The sequence below is a fragment of the Dromiciops gliroides genome, chromosome 6 (genome assembly GCF_019393635.1).
Source record: "Dromiciops gliroides isolate mDroGli1 chromosome 6, mDroGli1.pri, whole genome shotgun sequence".
Taxonomy (NCBI): domain Eukaryota; kingdom Metazoa; phylum Chordata; class Mammalia; order Microbiotheria; family Microbiotheriidae; genus Dromiciops; species Dromiciops gliroides.
In genome coordinates, this window is record NC_057866.1 from 165,663,477 (window position 1) to 165,685,400 (window position 21,924).

General features: G+C 38.9%; 1 protein-coding gene across 1 annotated transcript in view; it reads right to left on the reverse strand.

Annotated features, from left to right (window-relative positions):
• Nucleotides 1-21,924, reverse strand: part of SH3D19 (SH3 domain containing 19) — a 239,087-nt gene that overhangs the window by 4,931 nt on the left and 212,232 nt on the right. Inside the window, exons 15-20 of the mRNA XM_043973453.1 lie at nt 20,964-21,094; nt 15,667-15,725; nt 12,081-12,292; nt 10,006-10,058; nt 5,744-5,930; nt 5,000-5,106 (exon numbers count right to left, since the gene is read on the reverse strand). Of these exons, the coding sequence (XP_043829388.1) occupies nt 5,000-5,106; nt 5,744-5,930; nt 10,006-10,058; nt 12,081-12,292; nt 15,667-15,725; nt 20,964-21,094 (749 nt within the window). The remainder of the gene's footprint in view (nt 1-4,999; nt 5,107-5,743; nt 5,931-10,005; nt 10,059-12,080; nt 12,293-15,666; nt 15,726-20,963; nt 21,095-21,924) is intronic.

Genomic DNA, 21,924 nt, shown 5'->3' on the forward strand with positions numbered 1-21,924 from the left:
CCCTTTTCTCCAGTTCTTACATTTATGAATTTCCCATTCTGTTCAGTTTTTCCCCCACTTATACTGACTGTTATTCCCCTCCCCACAAATAAAAATCTTCTCAAAATAAATCTTGTCTTCAAAAGGTTCTTTGTTGTGTTAGCTTCCATCATTTAAAAAGAAGAAAAAGAAGCAGTATTTTTCAATATTCGGTTACACTCCCATGGAACTAGAAGCTCCCCTACTTTCATTTGCTCCCATAGATCATGGTTCTCTTAAGGTTTTTATTTTTCCAAGTTCTAAACCATCTCTTGCACACAAGACCCTATACTATTTCTTCCTAGATCAACATTACTCTATCAGAGTTTCAGAATTGTCAAGGCTCATAGAGACCACCTGGTTTAACCTGTACCCAACAATGAATCCCGTCTACACTGATCATGACACATCCAGCTTCTGCTTATAAAACGCCAGTGATGGAGAACCTACCATCTCCCCAGTGTTTCACCTTTGGAGAGTTCTAAGAGTGAAGGGGTTTTTCCTCACATAAAGCCCAAATCTCTTTCTTTGCATTTTCTACCTATTTGTAGAGATTGACTCTATGTTCATTATTGTTTCTGTCTATTCTAATTCTCCTTTACTTTAAATGGGAAAAATTTTTGAAGGTAGAATCACAGGAACTGTAGATCTTAGAAACTATCGAGTTCAATTTCTTAATACATAAGGAAGCTGTGCCCTAAAGAGATCAAGTGACTTGCCCAAAGTCTCACATACATTTTATTCCTGCTCCACAGTTTTTAACCATTTCTTGGATTCCAACTTTAAGGCAATACAACATTCAGGTGGTTTTGGTGCTGATGTGGCTATTTAATTTTGGAAAAGAATCAGGATAAATGGACTTTATTTATGATACTGGTGGTGCTTCTTGGAAAAAGCTATATAGATTAGGTCTTTAGGTTTTCCTTTGTAGAAAACTGGAAGTAAAATGATTGGTTACCAGCTGACATGAACTCTTAGTGTCTGTTTGGAATATATAAGCCCAGCTAGGCAAAGTAATTATGAAATAATTCAGGATATAAAGAGTTAAACTCTTGCAGAAGACTTTTTTTTGGGGGGCGGGACAATGGGGGTTAAGTGACTTGCCCAGGGTCACACAGCTAGTAAGTGTCTGAGGCCGCATTTGAATTCAGGTCTTCCTGAATCCAGGGCCAGTGCTTTATCCACTGCACCACCTAGCTGCCCTTAGAGTTAAACTCTTTCAGGTTCATGTAACACTAGCTTCAATACCCATGGAAACTAGAGATACTGTTACCGGAATATTGCTAAAGAAGCAATTTAACTACCATTAATTCTATAACTATCATTCATTCTATGGGAAGTCTAAGTGAAGTACAGAAGGAAGGAGGATGAAGAGAACTTCCTTTCTGAGAGAACTGTTTCAAGTTGTATCTTACAAAGAAACAGGAAGATAATTTTTGAGGAAAGACTTCAGTATCCCGAGAATTTAGTGGTGGAATTATGTTTCAATAATTGAGAAGTAATGATATAGTGATAGTTAAAGGTAATGTTGGTGGTAATCCTTCTCATAAATGCTATATTGCAAATAATTATTCATGTTTGTTTTATTTTTGCCATAACCATAAATAGTATAGCCAGTAACTCTGATGTTTATTTTAGCAAAAAAATTATAGAATTTGACATACAAATATCATATGTGTGTATATATGTATAATACATACACATGAGAAAGTGAGAACGAATGAATGCAAAATACTATGGGAAAAGTGATTTCTCTAGCTTATTAAACAAACAATACTTAATAAACTGGGGTAGATACTTAGAGCTAATTGAGTAGTTAATGAGAAAGACTTTGCAATTTTTAAAATTAAAATATAGACATATCAGAACATGCCCCCTTGATTAACTTAGAACCCAGGATGAGATAATAAGGAAAATGAGCCAGTAGCAGTTAAAGAGATAGTTAAATCATTAAAACCTCTTCCAGCTTTAGTTCCCTCAGATATGAAATGAGGATAACGTGTCTGTAGTATCTACCTTACAGGGTTGTTGTGAAGCTCAATATAAAATATTTAGCCACCTTTAAAGTGCTATATGCATCAATTATCATTTAATATAACACATATAAGAGCAGGAGCTGTATTTCTGGTATATTCTATGAGGACTCAATGAATATTTTTATTAATAAACATAACTTGAAAGAATATAGTCTCATAACTAAAACCTACAGACCCAACTGTCTTATCTTCAGTTTCCCATATATAAAATGAAAACTACTATTGTCTCATGAGAAGTTCATCAGAATTTTGTACTGCACAGTGACAAAAACTTAAAACTAAGTTGAATTTTGAATTCAAGGAATTTTGGCTCCTGGCCTTGTGCTATCAGTATCAGTTTATGTATTTGAAAAAACAAACAAACATAAAAGCATAAGCTTTAAATGAATGGGGGAAGTAGGGGAGGATGCTAATAAACACATCCTTTAACATACTCATTATGCAACATTGTATAATGACTGTGTTTGTGTCTTGTCTTCCTATCAGAATGGAAGCTCCAAGAGGGGCATGACCATACTTTATTTAAACTGTCTTTCACCCAGAGCATAGCAAAGAGCACTTAATGTTTCTTTGTTAGGAATGAATAGAGAAAAATACTTTTGAAAGCTCTATATTTCTGAAGGCCAATGAGCTTCTTCAGGAATGTGAGTTTCTTTCTTTCTGTTTGTTTTGTGGGGCAATGAGGGTTAAGTGACTTGCCCAGGGTCACACAGTTAGTACGTGTCAAGTGTCTGAGGCTGGATTTGAACTCAGGTCCTCCTGAATCTAGGGCTGGTGCTTTATCCTAGCTGCCCTGGGAATATGAGTTTCAATTCAGTGTTCCCCAATGAAAATTTGCAAAGGAACTTTCCTCCAAAATTGTATTCTAGGTTACCTTTTATTAATTTTTTTTCAGTTAGTCAGTCATCGGGTATTTATTAAGTGCCCACAATGTGCTAGCACTGTGCTTAGCCCTTGGGATACAAAAAATGCAAAGACTTTTCTTCTACCTGGAGAAACTCACAATATAATGTAGGAGAAAACATACAAATAACTATGTACAAACAAGCTATCAACACAATACATAGGAAGTAACAACAGAAGGAAGGCACTAGAATGAAGAGCAATTGGGAAAGGCTTCCCATAGAAGGCAGGCAGTTAGCTGGGAGTTGAAAGAAGACAGCAGCAAAGAGGTGGAAGAGAGGAGGGAGAGTATTCCAGGCAAGCAGAACAGCCGGAGAAAACTCCCAGAACAGAGAGAAGGATAGTCTTGTCTGAGGAACAGCATGAAGGCCAGTGTCAATGGATTAAAGAATGTGTGTGTGGGTGTAAAGGTGGGGGAAGCTAAGTCTATGAAGGGATTTGAATGTCAAACAGAGGATTTTACATTTGATCCTATAGGTGATAGGGAGCCACTAGGGTTTATTGAGGAGGGAGCTGACATGGTAGAACCTCCACTTTAGGAAAATCACTTTGGCGGCTGAGGGGAGGATGGACTGGAGAGATAGCCGGACAGAGGAACAGGCTATTGCAGTAGTCCAGGCAGGAGATCAGGGCCTGTACCAGAGCGGTGGCAGTTTTAGAGGACAGAAGGATGTGATATTTGGGAGATGCTGCAAAGGTAAAATCAAAAGACCTTGGCAAAGGATTGAAGATGGGTGCTAGGAGACAGTGAGGAGCTGAGGATGATACATAGGTTTTGAGCCTAGTGGTCTTGGATGGAGAAGTCTGGAAGGGGGTTGGGGGGAAAGATGATGAGCTCAGTTTTGGACAGTTTAAGACATGTACAAGACATCTCGTTCCAGATAACTAATAGGCAGTTGGAGTAGGGAGAGGTCAGCAGGTCAGAGATTAGGGTTGGATAAGGAGATTACAAAATCATTGGCACAGAGATGATAACTGAATCCACAGGAACTGGAGATCACCAAGTGAAGTAATAAAGAAGAGCTTGTTTTTAGTCAGTAGGGGAGCAGCCAGTAAACAGGGAGAGACTAAAGATAAGTGAGAGACTGAGGATGATTTAGAGGGTATTCATGGACCCCAGAACCCCATGGAAGCTTGTTTTCTGTAGGAGGTAATACCAACACAGAATAAGCAGCATCATTCAACTTGACTGGTTTCCTTTAAAGTACAGTTCAAATGTTCCCACATTCCTACATGAAAACTTTCCTGATCCTTTCAACTGCTATGACTGCTCCCCACCAAATTACCCTGTGTTTATTTTTTATATATTTTGCATATGCTTATTTTAAACATACTTCTATGGGTATAAGTTGTTTTACCATAGAGAATGTAAGATTTCTGAGAGCGGGGACTTTTTTATGTCTTTGTAATCTTAGGATATAACACAGGTCCTGGCACACAGTGGTGCTTAATCAATGCACTTCCTACTAACCTCTTAAACAACTTCACTCCAGATATTCTTTCACTTTTATACTCCCTATGTGGCATGCCAACTTGATGATAGTGGCAACAGGTTGCTTGGCACTAATTTCAGTGAAAATGCAGCCAAATATATGTATTCAGTGATTAGTCTCTTTGGCTAAAAGTAGGCTGCATCCAAGAGTCAACAGAAACCAGATGGCCCAGATCCACGTGCTATTTTCAATAGCTTGTTAGTGGAAATACCTCTTGAATGGATGCATTAGGGTTATCTTTTACTAGTTCTAAGTACAAATATTTTGGTGGTACCCAGAACAAAAATTTCAAGGCCAAGGTCTGAGCATTTGCATCAATCACATGGATGGTAAGCCAAGATCAGTTGCTTTAAGTGCTTTTGCAAATTATTGCTGTTGTCTGAATTTTCAACTATGAATACAATTGCTTCTAGAAATTTAGAGACCAAGATTTGTGATGCTGTGCCCACTCTTGGCTTATGCTCAAGACTCCTTCCACCCAATCCATTCGTTAAGACTAAGAAGACATTTCACATTTTATAGCTGTTTAAGGAATTGCAGAAAGCTGACCTTGAAGGAAAGCTCATCTTCATTCTCTCCATGGAAATCATATAAAGCCTTGGCCTTTTCTTTCTTCCGTCCTGAAGCAGATATCAACTTTGCCTCAGCTATGGAACCTGACCAATAAATACACAGATTTAGAATATATTGGGCAAAAATGTGATACTACTGAAAAAACCATCTTGGTAAATACTCTGTCTCCATAGGATTTTTGATTTCTAAGTAACCATAAAGTCTTTCCACCTGCAAAGGGGATAGTGGAAAGGGTTTCACTTAACAGTGGAAAACTTAATAAACCATTTAGAAAGGTAGTAATTTTAAATATTATGCCTCCACTTAAAAAAAATTTCAACTGGTTTGAACACGAAATACACAAAGCTTATTTTATTATTTTACATATGATAGGTAGAGAAACAAGTTTCTAAAAGTTTAGCACAGGGGGGCAGCTAGGTGGCTCAGTAGATAGAGCATGGGCCTTGGATTCAGGAGGACCAGAGTTCAAATCCCACCTCAGACACTTGACATTTACTAGCTGTGTGACCCTGGGCAAGTCACTTAACCCTCATTGCCCTGCCCCCTGCCCCCCAAAAAAGACAACTAAAAGTTCAGCATAGTGATAGGAAAAGGACTTGCTTGGAGTTTTGAAGTCCTCTGCCTTTCTTTTCAGTAAAGCATCCCTTCTTTGATGTAAAAAGTAGACATGAAAATTGCAAGAGACTAAAAATCTCTATCTCTCCCAGAGAAGCATCATACCGAGGCAGGGCTGAACAAAGGCTGCTGGGAAGATTCCTTCAGCGTTGTTCAATCTGCCCCTATACCAATCAGAGTCCAGATGCTCAATGATTAGGATACGGTCTCCCTTTTTAAAGGGAAGGTCTTCATTAGCTTCTGCTGTAAAATCATGGATGGCTTCACACCATTCTCCAGAACAATGATCCTTCTGTCAAAGAAAACAAAGTAGAAGTCGGATGGTAGGAAATATAAAATCTAATTTTAAGTTGGTTTCCACCAATCTAAAAAGTAAACACACACACACACTGGAATCAAAGTTAACATGTGTTAATTAAAATGCTTAATTGTATCAGTCACTATACGAGGTACTGGTGCTATAAAGACAAAAATGAAATAATTTCTACCCTCACAGGGCTGGGCAAAGTGAATGGAAAGTGAGGGGATCATGAAATTTTGAAGCTGAAAGATTTTTTTCAAATAACACAACAGTTTATGTCATGACTGAATTTATATGTGCTTTTAGTAAGAACTAAGAGTTATACATTGCTGTAAGGTTTCAAAACGCTTTTGGTATATTACCTCTTTATCCTCACATGACTCGTAACAATCCCATAAGGTAGATGCTATAAGTGTCCCCATTTTAAGGATTATCTTTTTCTCTAAACCTGCTTTTCATTCTGACTTCACTATTTCTATTGGTGGCATCACCAATTCACTTTTCTCCCCTGTTTACAACCTTGGCTTATCTTTGACTCCCCACCAGCTGTCCTGTCCAATTAGTTAAAAAATCTTTCCAGTTCTTCACCTTCATTCCCAACATTTCTCATATTGGTCCCCTCTCTGCTACCATATACCCTCATTACAATCAGCCTAGACCACCACAATAAGTCTCCCAGTAGGTCTTCACGTCTCTGCTCTTTCCCCACTCCAAATTACTTTGGTTTGTCTAATGTTCCCTGTATATATCAGTCCTCCAGTGTTCAAAACTTGCCAGTAATTCTTCAGTCTTCACTGAGTAAATTTTATATTCCTTAGCTTGGCTTTCAAGTCTTTTGTAACTTTCCTAACTTAGCTCATATTCTGGCCTCCAGAACACTGGATTACTCACATGCTGGCTCCCAGACAGTGTGCCTTTCCTGCCACTAGGGTGACTTTTCTCATTCTCTTTCATATTTCAGGACTCTCCTTCTATCCCTTTGTATCAGCTGAATTTCTCTTACCTGCCCTTCAAAGCTCAAATTCTACTTCTTGTAGGAAATTTTCCCTGACTTTTTAAGTTGGTAATGATTTTTTTTTCCTCAGAGAGATCACATGACACCTGCTATTATAGTTATTTGTGTATGTATCCTATGCTTCTACTAGACTGTAAGCTTCATCAGAGTAGGGGCTATGTCAATTATGTCTTGGGGCTGGGGTTCAAAAGAAAGCCTTGCTTTATGGAGCAAGGAAAGGCTATAAACAAGAGGTTCCTATGGAGGAAGGAGCTGGTGGAGCAAAGTATCACCTAAGAAGCTCAAGTCAGTCAATAGGGAGAGGGGGTAATGAGAGAGGGGACCAGAGGTGGAAAAGGAGAGCCTTAATTGGAAGCAGGGCCAATCCCAGGATTAAAAACATTCCAAAGGAGGAGGCAGGATGAAGCAAAGAAATGGTCTCATATCAGGATACAGATTTTGATACCAGGAGAACAATGAAAGACTGACTTCTATGATAGACTTTCTCCCTCACTTGTTATATTCAGCTTTCTATAGGTAGAGATGTGATTTTTATTTTTTATTTTTAATTTTTTTTCTTTTAATCAAAATTCACTTTCTCTCCCTATCACTCAAACAAACTCTTGCAACAAATATGAATTGGCTAGGTGGCACAGTGGATAGAGTGCCAGGTCTGGAATCTGGAAAACCTGACCTCAAATCGAGTCTCAGACATTTTCAAGTGTGTGACCTTGGGCAAGTCGCTTCATGGCTGTTTGATTCAGTTTCCACATCAGTAAAAAGAAAAAAAAGCCTCCCCCCACCACACATCCCCCAGGGCTGTTGTGAGGATCTGAGGATCAAGTGAGATAATTGTAAGGAACTTAGCACAGTACTTGGCACATACCAAGTACTATATAAATGTTAGGTATTATTGTTCTAACTATTATTACCATGAAGCAAAACAAATTCCTGCACTGGCTATGTCTAAAAATATGTGGAAGATAGTTTTATGTTTGGCCTGTGATGTAAGACTTCACTCACTACAAGTGCCTCTAAATTTGCTTAAAGTGGATAGGTACTATTAGCCACATTCTTCTCCACCTCCAAAAGATGGTTAGCATTTATATGAACTCTCAATTTTTAGCACAGGGCTATCACATGGTAGGCACGGCACTTGATAAATATTTGTTGAACTAAAATGTAAGTGGTTTTCTGAGGATCATTAGGCAACAGGGAGGGTAAAATGATATGGAGGGCCCTTATTTCCCCCCTTTTTTTGGGGGGGGGGCAATGGGGGTTAAGTGACTTGCCCAGGGTCACTAGTAAGTGTCAAGTGTCTGAGGCTGGATTTGAACTCAGGTCCTCCTGAATCCAGGGCCGGTGCTTTATCTACTGTACCACCTAGCTGCCCCCAGGGCCCTTGTTCCTAATAACAATCCCCTTGTCCCAAATATGTGACCAGGATCAGTGGTTCTGGAAATGAACTTTTTAAAAAAAGACTTTGCTCTAAAGGGAAGAAATAGAAGCAACTGGTGAAAGTGAAAAATTCAAGTGTGCCATTTGGAAAAATGTCCCAACTAGTCCAAAGTGGAATGGGCTGCTTTGGAAGGTAGTGGGCTCCCCCTCATTGGAAGATATTCAAACAGAAGGCAGTATGACTACTTGTGAGGCAATGTTGGAAGGGGATTCTTGTTCCAGTCCTGGTTGGACTCTATGGCCCCTGATCTCCCTCTTAACGCTGAGATTTGATGACTGAAAAAGGAATTCCTCTGCTACTGAGAACAGCTGTGGCTTCTGACTCATGGGGCCTATCTCTCCAAAGAACAATACGTTACCACCAAGAAGGACCTGTAGCTTCCATGCCCTGTGACTGGCACAAGAATGAGTGACCCAGTGGAGCAAGTCAACATCTTTTCAGAAGACAGGAGTGAAAGCAATAAAAGGCTCTGCCTAATTGCCAGTGAGATTTTGACAAACGTAATAGTTCTGTCAGGCCAAACTTTCCAAAACATGTAAAACAAGACAGTAAGTGATACACTTTTAGTATTCACTTTAAACACATCTAAAAGTCAAGTTAGTAAATTGTGTTCATTTTAAAAGAATTCATTCTGCCGTATTAATTAATTTAGTGCTCAAGTACAATGGTTAAGAATAAATATGGTCAAAAAACAAACAAAAAAACAAGCAAAAAAAAAATGAATATGGCCATTTGAGTTTCTACCAATAATCCCAATAAAATCATTTGGAAAAAATAAGAGCTTCAAAAAAGCTTGGAAGGACATGTATGAAATGATGTGTTGGGAGGTGAGCAGAGCCAAGAGAATACTCTACATAGAGACAGCAATATTATTTGATGAAGAACTGTGAATGACTTGACTATTATCAGCAATGCAATGATCCAAGTCAATCCCAAAGTAGTATTGATGAATCATACTATCCACCTCCAGGGAAGGAACTGATATTGATGGAACAGATTGGGGCATGCTATTTTTCACATTCTTTCATTAAGTGACAAGTATGGTGATGTTTTCCATGATCATATATGTATAACCCACATCGGATTATTTACCACCTCAGAGAGGGAAGAGGGGAGGAGGCAAAGGAGAGATAGAGATTGGAACAGAAAAATATAAATAAAAATGTTTAATTTGAAAAGGTGGGGTGTTGGGAAGGGTACAGGAGGCATATATGTATTTATACACACATACATATATATCCTATGCATTTATGAGTTATTTAGGTATTGTTTATATAGTAATTATATTTAAACAAATTTGTCATGTAAATTATTTATATAAATTGATATGTATTTGTTATTTATAAAAGTTATTTAAGGAACTCAAATACTAAGTTATATGTATTAGAATATATCTAGGTGTATCTAAATGTAATAATATAGAAAGTTTATGTTATATATGTCATATATGTGTCTTTGTGTATATTATATCTGTTTGATATATGCATAAAATATAATTTCATTTCTGTTCACCTTTCTATGTAATATATGTAGTCAATTTGTTTTCTCAGTTCATTTTGATGGATATTCTCAAACCTAAGGCTTTATGTTTGTACCTAACCCGGGCAGCATACCTGTAAGTGTGAAGCAGAAACATTTCTCCTTGTATTCAGTGGAGTCCTTTTACCTATATTAAAACAATTAAAAAAAAAATCCCATATAAACTTAAATGATTATTTAGTTTAACATTTATACTTTGGTACAATTTCTAAAGACATAAACAATAATATTCTTTGAAAGAAACAATATTAACAACATATTCATTTAGTTTTTTATAGTTCACAAACTGTTTCCCTCAAAATAATACTATGAAGATTAAGAAGAAACAGATGGGGGGCAGCTAGATGGCGCAGTGGATGGAGCACCGGCCCTGGAGTCAGGAGTACCTGAGTTCAAATCCGGTCTCAGACACTTAACACTTACTAGCTGTGTGACCCTGGGCAAGTCACTTAGCCCCAGTTGCCTCACTAAAAAAAAAAAAAAGAAGAAGAAGAAGAAACAGATGGTCAGAGAAGCTAAGTCACCTGTCCAAGGTCACATGACTAGTAAGTATCAGAGCTTAGACTTGACCCCTGGGTCCGTATACTTCAATTCCAGGGCTCTATTTTATTTAGGTAAATTGGGTATTGAGAGTGTGGACTGGTGATTTCATCAGTGTAGGGAACTCCCTACATTCAAAGGTTAAGTCCCTTGCCCACAGTAACCTTGATAATATGTTGGGGGCAGGATTTGAACCCAGGTATTTCTGACTTGAAAGCTGCCCCTTGATCCACTATGCAATATTGTCTTTAAAATATGTGTGTGCCAGTTTTGAGGGGCAGAGCCAAGATGGCGGAGAGGAATCAGCAAACTGCCTGAGCTCTCCTTCTGTTCCCTCAAAAAGAACATTAAATCAAGCCTCTGGACGGATTCTGAAACTACAGAACCTGCAAAGAGACAGAGAGACACAGTCTTCTAATCAGAGATAATTTAGAAGACTTCAGGAAAGGTCGGTCTGACTTGAGCAAAAGGGAGGCGCAGCGCAGGGTGGCAGTGCTGAGGGGGTCGGGGCAAGTCAGCAGGAAGCTGCGGGCCACAGCCAAGCAACTGAGGCCCCTGGATCCTGGCTCAAAAATCTGGTGGCACAGCAGGACAGTTGCAAAACCCACCTGTACCAGCTGAGAGGGCAGGTTGCCAGCTGTAGGGCCATGAACAGGATAGGCATGACTAGGCCCACTTGATCCCAGCACGCTCAGACAGGTAGTCCAGGGCGGGGGAACTCCACACACCATAGAGGCCTCAGTGTAAAAAGCCGGTAACATAGCCCCTATACCCCAGCACAAGAAGCTCAAAAAAGGGACCCTGGTGCCCCCAGAGCAAACCTCAACTTAAAAAATAAATAAGTTACAATATGAGTAAGAAGTAAAATATGTGCATGCCTATTAAACACACACACATATGTATATACACACATATGTCTATATTATATGTGTGTGTGTATAAACAGACACATATGCATGCACATATATGTATATGTCTATACCATATTGTCTCTCTATATACATACACAAATAGATTTCATCAATGTAGTATTCCCTCCAATGACATGGATTATAATGCATACATGCCTGCTCACATTCTATGCAATTGCTCTCCTAAGTTCACCACTGAATGTGCTATGAGCCTTTCCTAATTTCTCTTGACATCACAAAGATACCTAATGAGTACAGAGACTATTCATGAGTTATTACTACTCTTACCACACCACCAGCCCTTCTTTTTCATTCACACATTTCTTTGATGACAAACTTCCTTTTGTAACACAATTAATGTCTCATACAAAAAATATACTTAAGGGCAGCTAGGTGGCGCAGTGGATAAAGCACCAGCCCTGGATTCAGGAGGACCTGAGTTCAAATCCGGTCTTGGACACTTGACATTAGCCGTGTGACCCTGGGCAAGTCACTTAACCCTCATTGCCCCACCCCCCCAATATATATATATATATATATACTTAAAATTTTTCTTTCATTCATTGGGAACCCCATTTTCCCTTTTTCTTATACATGAGAACTCGAGAAGTATCCTCATTTTGGGCTTGTCAAATTTTGTCATTCTTTGCATGCACTTGCATGTGACTTACCCAAAACAAAATATTTTTGATACTCACTTGAAATTGCAGCTATGTTGGTGCTGTGGTCAGAGAGATCCTCAATGATTTCAACAAAGTTAAGTGGGAAAATCCCCGTTTTGCCATTCCGTTCTCCTCGAGCCCATTCATCATTGATATACTCTTTAAGAAGAATCATTTCTCCTTCTGAGAAACTCAACTCATCCTTTTGGTCTCCCATGTATTCAAACCGAGCCACACATCTGGGACCTCTGAACAAAGTAAAAGAATCTAAATGTAAATCTAAACTGAATCTGACTCAAAATGCTTCAATAGAACCATTTTTTTCAACATTCATTCATTCAAGGCCTGCTATGTTCAAGGGACTATGCTGGGTAAAATATAATTTTAAAATGTAATAAAATAATAATATAATAGAATACATTGTCCTGGGTTTGTTATTGTACTGATATAATAAATTCCCTCCAATCAGATCAGAAACTCAAAAGTAACTTATAGTTTTAGAGAGTGGTCTGGAGCCCAGTGAAGCTAAATGATTAGGCCAGTACAGGTCAAAAGAAAGGCCTGAACCCAGGTCTTCTTGACTGGCCCCCACTTTGATGTGCATCCTCTTCAATAAGAAATAGAGCCTCTAAAAATGCCTGAAGAATAAGCCACCTCTTCTGAGGGTCTATGTCATTTCAGTTCATATTCACTCATTAGCATAAATGATAAGCCCATGGTCACAAACTAAGTTTATGGTATTAGAGAATTAATTCAGGTAGTTATACTGCTGGACATATCTACCAATCACTATATAATCTTTTTTTTTTTTTTTTAGTGAGGCAATTGGGGTTAAGTGACTTGCCCAGGGTCACACAGCTAGTAAGTGTTAAGTGTCTGAGGCCGGATTTGAACCCAGGTATTCCTGACTCCAGGGCCGGTGCTCTATCCACTGCGCCACCTAGCTGCCCCCACTATATAATCTTTTAGCACAAACTGTATACTACAGAATCGAGATTTATGCCTTAAAGAGAATTTTGAGGTCATTTAGTGTGGCCTCCAAATTTAACAGGTCTTTTATAAGGTCCAACTAGCAGAACAGGGACTTGAACTCAAATTCTCTGGCTCCAACTCCAACATTTATTATAATGCACCACCATTATGCCTTCCTGGTATCCTTGGGACAAAGGCCAGAGAAGGCCAGTAATTCAATCGAGGCCATGGCCATCCAAAAGGCACTGAATACACAGGCTCTGCTAATGGTGAGAAGACAAGGATTAAACTAGTGTCAGTGTCAGGGTATTTAAAATGAGAGACTCAGTCACCATGAAGAAGACATGCCAGAATCTTACATAATACCTTGGATCCCTATGTCCTCTATTGGAACAATCCCAGTTTTGTCCTTTTCAAATGTCTGCTTTCCAAAAAGTGGTATGAGGTCTAATCTATCTCTAAATGAGGTACAATCCTGACTCCGAATGGAGAAAGGAGACCAAAAAAGTCCCCATTTTTTCTTAGGGTCAGTACAGTTTAATATCCAAAGCCTACACTTATACAACACTGTCTTTAGAAAGGGAGTTTCAATGACAACATGGCCCAGGCAAAGAGATTGCCTGAAGCCAAGAGAAAGAGGTTGGACATGGCTTCAATCAAATCCTTATTTAGTTAGGTTATGGGTCAACTGCCAGGGAGCATAGCTTTTAGTTCAACCTGCATCCACAGTAAATGCTGCTTGCAACCCCCTGCCCCACCAAAGCTCAAACAAATCTGAAATCACACTCAAGTATTTGGTGTCAGAAGGTTCATTATCTGTAGCAACCTATGCATTTATTTTCTTATACCCGCAGGGAACATCTCTTTAGGTCTGACCTATTCAAAGTCAAGTTTACAGCCTTCAACAGATACTGAATCCCACTTATTTGTTCATTTTACTAGACTATAAAATATCAGGAGAGGGCATATAAATTCATAAAAAAAGGCCCAATGATACCAAGAAAGAAAATAATTTCTAACATTAAAGGATTTTCCCACATAATTTTAACTTGTACTTAGAAAAACAAACTACCTTCAACATACTCATACACAAAAAGTCCAGAAATTTTTTGTAGGAATCACACTTCTTGTAAATTTTTAAGTTTTCTGTGAGGTAATGGTATCATAGAATCTAGAGGAAGAAAGAACCTTAGAAATTATTATAATCTCAGGGACCAGCTAGGTGGTGCAGTAGATAAAGCACCAGCCCTGAATTCAGGAGGACCTGAGTTCAAATCCAGCCTCAGACACTTGACACTAGCTGTGTGACCCTGGGCAAGTCACTTAACCTTCAATGCCATGCAAAAATAGGTAAACAAATAAACAAACAAACGAATAAATAAATAAATAATTATAATCTCCCTGAGCCTCAGTTTCCTTAACTGTAACAGGAATATCTCTAAGGTATTCTATGGTCCCACATTTTACAGGTGAGGAAATTGACGTGTAGAGAGGTGAGGTAATTTACTCAAGTTCATAAAGGTAGTAATTAGTATAGCCCAGACCTTTTCAAACGCTACTGAACATCTTCTTAACTTCTCTGAATCTTAGTTTGCTCATCTGTTTGTTTGTTTGTTTTTGTTGTTTTGTTTTGGTGAGGCAATTGGGGTTAAGTAACTTGTCCAGGGGTACAAAGCTAGTAAGTGTTAAGTGTCTGAGTCCGGATTTGAACTCAGGTCCTCCTGAATCCAGGGCTGATGCTCTACCCACTGTCCCACCTAACTGCCCCATAACCTTTTCTTTATTACAAGGGAAGTGTCTGGTGGCAGGGGTAGAAAACATAGTGGGAAATGATCCTGGTGTTTAAAAAAGGCATGACGGGGTAGCTAGGTGGTGCAGCGGATAAAGCAATGGCCCTGGATTCTGGAGGACCTGAGTTCAAATCCGGACTAAGACATTTGACACTTACTGTCTGTGTGACCCTGGGCAAGTCACTTAACCCTCACTGCCCCACCAAAAAAAAAGGGCATCAATAAAGTTTCAAGATAGAAACTCTTCTAGTTTCTATATCCATGATTCTACGATCCAGCTTCATACCCTTGGCCACATTACTGAAATTTCGGACTATAGTTGCTTCATCTATATAATGATCTCTAAGATGCTCTCTCTTCAGTCTCCTAATGCTAAAACCCAATTATTCTAACACATCAAAGTCAAAATAATAGATGAAACCATATAGATTCATCAAAATCACTGCCTTGAGGCCTGGCCCCGAGTGACCAAGATTTATTCTGTCCTTTATTGTTATGGAACCAATATCAGAATTCATCCACATCTATTCTTTCTGTTATAATTTTAATCCAGTGAAGATGTTTAAGCAAGTTTCCCTCATAATTTGTTTGTTGTTGGTTTTTTGGTTGGGGCAATGAGGGTTAAATAACTTGCCCAGGGTCACAGAGCTAGTAAGTGTCAAGCATCTGAAGCTGGATTTGAACTCAGGTCCTCCTGAATCCAGGGCTGGTGTTTATCCACTGTGATACCTAGCTGCCCCAAGTTTCCCTCATAATTAAAATTTACATTGCCTATTCAAATGACCAAAGAGGCCCAAGCTTAATAACTCGGTACCCTCTCCTGGCTTTCACCTTTTCAAAGAAGTAATTCCATAACTCACATAACACAGTGGGATGAAATGGATCCTTTTTTCCCATTACCTCCTCCAGGAACATCAGTCTGGCAAAGACAAAAAATCAACAGAACAAGTCATACATCTTCAGGTTTTGGCCACGGAAATGTCTATAGGCTGAAGCTAAGAGCTTCTTTACAAGGAGATTCTGGGCTTTTAATTCGATTCTACATAAGGCTTGCCTGTGTTGTTGTTATAAGGGTTACTTTCTAGGGAAAGATAGGAATAGATAGTTGGTATTAATAAGTTTATTGTGTTCAAACAAAACCATTAGGTATTTCTGGCTTTATACTAAATGACAATTTCTATCAGGGAAAATGACCAAAATACAGCTCCCAAACCCAACAACTTATCACTGTCAAAATGCTCCAAAATATATCCTAGTTGCAGAAAATTACTTACTGCTATAAACCCTTTTTGTTTTTTTGAGAACGGTCAAGTGCATTGTCCCAGAGAACCCTTTGAAGTCCTGGATCTCTAGCCATCTTTGTCCAGTAACAAATGTTTGGTCAGATTAGACAATAGTTACCTGATAAGTGGAGAATGGGTTCATATTTCATCTATCTATTCTACTTTCCATCTAGTTGTTTTAAAGGTTTCCCTTTTATCTTTTATCTTTTTTTTTGGTGAGGCAATTGGGGGTTAAGTGACTTGCCCAGGGTCACACAGCTAGTAAGTGTCAAGGGTTTGAGGCCAGATTTGAACTCAGGTCCTCCTGAATCCAGGGCTGGTGCTCTATCCACTGTACCACCTAGCTGCCCCTCCCTTTTATCTTGATAGTAACATGAAATGACACTTTTGCCAGGTTCTACAGCAAACGCATCTGTTCAGACCATATCTAGAATAATGAGTTACACTTATGGGTGCCACAGTTTAGAAAAGACACTGGTGAGAATATCCAAAGGAGAGCAACCAAAATGGTGGAAGGCCACTAGATCATACCACCTGAGGACTGATTGAATGAAATAAGGATCATATCCTTGTTGAGGAGACTTGGAAGGTGGGAGGCAATATCATAGCTGTGTTCAAGTATTTAAAAGGCTGTCATTTGGAAAAGAGTTTGGACTGCTCGGCTAGGGCCAAGAGAACATTAGAGCTATCCTGAGTCAAATGGAGTTATGAAGAGTCAGACAACTGAAATGACTGAACAACAAAATATTGTCAACTAGAGTTAGGTCGCAATATTACATGTGGCCAATAGGTGGCAGAATCCACTGCAGCTCAAAAATGGTGTCGGGTTTCAGCCCAAGTTACTAATGCCTTACATGATTAATTATAGAATTCTAAAAATGTGTAAAATGTACTTCTTTTAAATAATGTGCTACGTAGGCATAATTACTGTCCTGTATTGTAGGCTGGCCTTAAAGGGAAGTGGCTATCTCTTCACTGAATAGCTATAGCTAATAATGAACAAATTCATCTTTTAGAAAACTTTACTTGAAAACCTGGGATCAGCATGCTGTAGTATATAGAGTGCTGGACTCAGAGAAGTCTTGGGTCCAGGTTCTGCCTCTATTTAACCGTAGGAAAGTACCTTAATTTCTCTGTATGCCAGTTTCTACACTTGTGACATGGGGATAGTAATATTTGGAACAGATACCTCACAGGAATGTGGTGGAACAGATACCTCACAGCAGCATATTGTGTTTCTGTACCTTACTAGTTATGTGAACTTGGGTAAGTTGCCTCATTTCAGTTTCTTCATCTGTATAATGGGGATTAAAAAAAAAAAGTATATATATATATAAACTTTTCTCACAGAGTGTTTTTAAGGAAAGTATTTTTTAATATGTAAAAGCACCTAGGTGGTGTAGTGAATAGGGTGCTAGGCCTGGAGATACTAAGACCTGAGTTCAAATCTTGCCTCAATCACTAGCTAAGTGACCCTGGGGTAGTCACTTAACATGTCCGCTGCAGTTTCCTCATTTGTAAAATGGGGATGATAATAATAGCAACTACCTCTCAGGGTTGTTGTGAAGATCAAATAAGATAATATTTATAAAGCACTTAGGACAGTGCCTGACACAGAGTAGCCATTTAATAAAGGTGTATTTCCATCCATCCTTCCTAAAAGGGTGTATGGTATTGATGGTTGAGTTTGATCAATTTCAGTGTAGTAAGGATGTTCTTCTTCAAAGTGTTCCTACAGTGGACAGAGGACAGAGTCAGGCTAAATAAAGATAACCATGAATTTGAGCAAGTTACTTCACTTGTTTAGCATTTGTCTGTAAGACAAGAGACTATAGGACATCTAGCCTTCCTTCCATCTCAGGAATTCTATGATTGTATGGGCTAACTTTATTAAGCGCCTACTGTATAGTTCCCTACTCCTCATGATATTTACTTAATCGTTAATAGTAATTCACTGTGTGACTCTCAGCAAGTCACTTAACCCCAATTACCTCACAAAAACAAAAAACAAAATAGTAATTCAAAGGCTATAGTTAGGTTTCTCCAAGGGAGCCCAGTTGATGTATAATGTTCAATTTTCAATAACCGTGTTTTCAATTATCCAAGGGATTTAAATTAATTTACATTTGAAAAATTGAGACTCCATTCCCCATCTCCCTCTGACATGCAGAAGTAATGGAAAATGATTTTTCCTTTTCCCAGATAGCCTGTTAATGATCAAAACTGTTTATTATACATTTTTATTGGCACTTCCCAACATCAGTAAGTTTTATCCAGGGATGAAGCCTGCTTCAGTTGTCATAGACATGCTAAAGGGTGCCTAACATGTACCACTAGTCATAATCATTAGGCAGCTTTGCACGGATGTTTTCAGAGAATGCTCTGTGTGTGTGTGTGTAGTAATGTGGGGAGGAGATGTTTGGCTAGTTGAGGGAGAGTGGTGTTTGTTGTGTCAAAACAAAATGTGTCAATTTTTTTTTTTTTGTAGAAAGCATAAGGGGTGCAAAAGGAGAAAATAAATAAAAGTAGTCTGGCTTTATCACAACATTCCTGAGCTTATCACTGACAGTTCCCTAATAGTCCCCCTATTTTGGCTTTCTTCACAAGGCAGGCTGTAGTATTTGATAAAATTACAATGGCTAAATATAATCTTGCTTTATCCAATTTGCAATTATTGTGTAAATCTCCCAGTAAACAGAATAATAACTCACTGAACAAATCAATGGTGATCTCACCCACCTGTGAAAATTCATTCATTTATTTATTTGGGGGGAGGAAAGAATACAAAAATAAACATTGCAAAGAAGTGCAAAAGGAAGTAAGGGTCTTTGGAAAAGGGAAAGTCTTCTGAAGGAATATTCTTTCTGGATAACTGATTATCATTTAATTCAATATACTAAAGAAATAATAGTGGGCAGCTAAGTGGTGCAGTGGATAAAGCAGTGGCCCTAGATGCAGGAATACCTGGGTTCAAATCTGGCCTCAGAAGCTTGACACTTACTAGCTGAGTGACCCTGGGCAAGTCAGTTAACCCTCATTGCCCCACAAAATAAAAAAAGAAGAAGAAGAAGAAAAAGAAAGAAGGAAAGGAAGGAAGAAAGAAAGGAATCTGAAACTCTGATCAGTTTAGTGGCCTCTCTTGGTTTCTGAGGACAGACAGTCAAATATGTTATCCTCCTCTCAGCAGAGAGAAAGTGAGCTAGAGAGGCATAATTTGCAGTGAGAGGCACAATCTATGGCCAATGTATTGGTTTGTTTTGTCATATTTCTTTCTTACAAGGGGAGGGAGGTATGGGGAAGTGATGGTTGTGGTAATGTAGAGGGAGGACTGGACAATGAGCCTAGCCCTTAGGAGTACACACAGAGAGCTCAACTAATATTACACCTTCTCTAATTGGTTCCAATATGATAACCATGTGGTGAAGGAAGAGCCTCTTTGATTGGCAATGGAGTTGGCACTAGGGTACATTCAAAAGGCACTACTTAGCCCAGGTGCCCTTTTGGTCTAACTCTTTTCCACCTGCCTGAGTTCTGGTGAGAGAAGAGACATAATGCTATAAGGGGACAGGTATCCCCAGAAACATGGGTCTCTGCTCTTTGCCTCTTTGTGGATATTTTTTCCTGTTTAAGGTTAAGGAGATCAGAGATGGCAATACCATTGTAGGCTTTGAAAGACTGAGTCCCTGTGCAGCGAGAATTCAACTTTTGGGACACAGTTCAGCATTAGCTGAGGCTCAAACTCATTTAGTAACTATGCTGCATTTGGACCTGAACTCGGTGGGTCCATTGCTATGTAAAAATTGAGTCATCTGAGTCTGTTCTCCCAAGGGACCAAGTTAGTATAGAGGATTTTAAGTCCACCCTCTTCCCACCCCCCACCCCTCAACCTGGTATTGGGTGGAACTGTTTATAGTTCTGTTCTAGCTATGTCTTTCAAGTACATTTCCCTTGGTAAAAGCTAATTGATGTTTATTGGTTATGTGGAACCAGGGAGTTTGTTACAGGTGATTAACAGTGACTACACCTGGGGGCGGCTAGGTGGCGCAGTGGATAAAGCACCGGCCCTGGATTCAGGAGTACCTGAGTTCAAATCCGGCCTCAGACACTTGACACTTACTAGCTCTGTGACCCTGGGCAAGTCACTTAACCCCCATTGCCTAAAAAAAAATAAAAAAAACAAAAAAAACAAAAAAACCAAAAAAAAAACAGTGACTACACCTGAATGGAGGTGTGACCCAACAGCATTAGAGAAGAGACCTACTCAACCCCTCAGAGGCACCCCTAGAATCCTTAGGGAGTAATGTAGTGAAGCTACAGGGACAGTGAATCCAGGGTTTATCACCACATTTTTAAAAAATCAACAAACCATTTAATTTTTGTTTGTTTTTTTAGTGAGGCAATTGGGGTTAAGTGACTTGCCCAGGGTCACACAGCTAGTAAGTGTTAAGTGTCTGAGGCCGGATTTGAACTCAGGTACTCCTGACTCCAGGGCTGGTGCTCTATCCACTGCGCCACCTAGCTGCCCCTCAAACCATTTAATTTTTAAAAAATTAACATATCCTAAAGTGTCTAATTATTAGTCAAATAAAAGTTGTTTCCCGTTTAGGTTGGACCATTTTCCCCCTCCTTCTGAGGATTTTAGGCACGATGCTACATTGGACAGTAATCATTCTCTCTCTAGCTGAACAGGCTGAAACAAATAATATGTTACTGCAAGATTCCAAATAAATCAATGGAAAGCAGAATCTTAAAAGTCCTGTGCCCTGGTCTTTTTTTTTTTTTTTGGCCTTTGAATCTAATCTGCCAGCCAAGGGGCATCCACATTCTTCCTTAGCTGAACATTAGACCAATTAAAATGGAAATGGAATACTTACAATTACTTTGACATAGTTAGCAGGAAATATGCCTGTCTGGTTTCTACATTTTCCTCGGTACCAATCATTATCTATTTTTTCCAGAAGATAAACAGTCTCTCCAGAAGTGAGGTTCAAGTCATCAGCCTGCTCTGTAAAAGAAAATTACAATTATGTTCAGCAAATTATCCCAGTTGCGAATGCAATTAATAAAAAGATAACTACCAGAGAGCAACATTTAATTTTGTCCATTTGGGTTGCATATTGTGTCGATTTGGTGAACCAACAACTTCACAACCAATTAAGTTGTCTTTTTCAAAAAACAAAACCAAAATTCACTACGTTTTCAGTAAGTCTACAAATAAGCTCCCTTTCTAAGATGAATTGAGATGGATTTATAATGCACTGATTTCTGAGATAAGGTAAAATAGCATCCAAGTCTATTTATTATTCCTTGCTTGTACTTTCCACCCATACAACATTATCCTCATTTTATAGATAGGGAAACTGAGGCAAACAGAGGTGACTGACTTGTCCAGGATCACACAGCCAGCAAGTGTATGAGGCTGGATCTGAACTCAGGTCTTCCTGAGTGCAGAGAAACAGTACTACTGAAAAATTAAAATTATTTTCCAGTGGTAAAATGGTAACAACACTATTGTCAACCATGTTTACTTTTTTTTGTTTTCTTTTGTTTTGTTTTTGGTGAGGCAATTGGAGTTAAGTGACTTGCCCAGGATCACACAGCTAGTAAGTGTTAAGTGTCTGAGGCCGGATTTGAACTCAGGTCCTCCTGAATCCAGGACCGGTGCTCTATCCATTGGGCCACCTAGCTGCCCCCATCTGTTTACTTTTTAAAGTACTTAATTGGTAAATATTAATCTGAAAGAATTGAAGAAACCAGATAAACAAATCTTTTTAACAAGCAGATTTAAGCCACACTAAAACAAAGTCTAGTTTCTACAAAGAAGATAATTAGGAT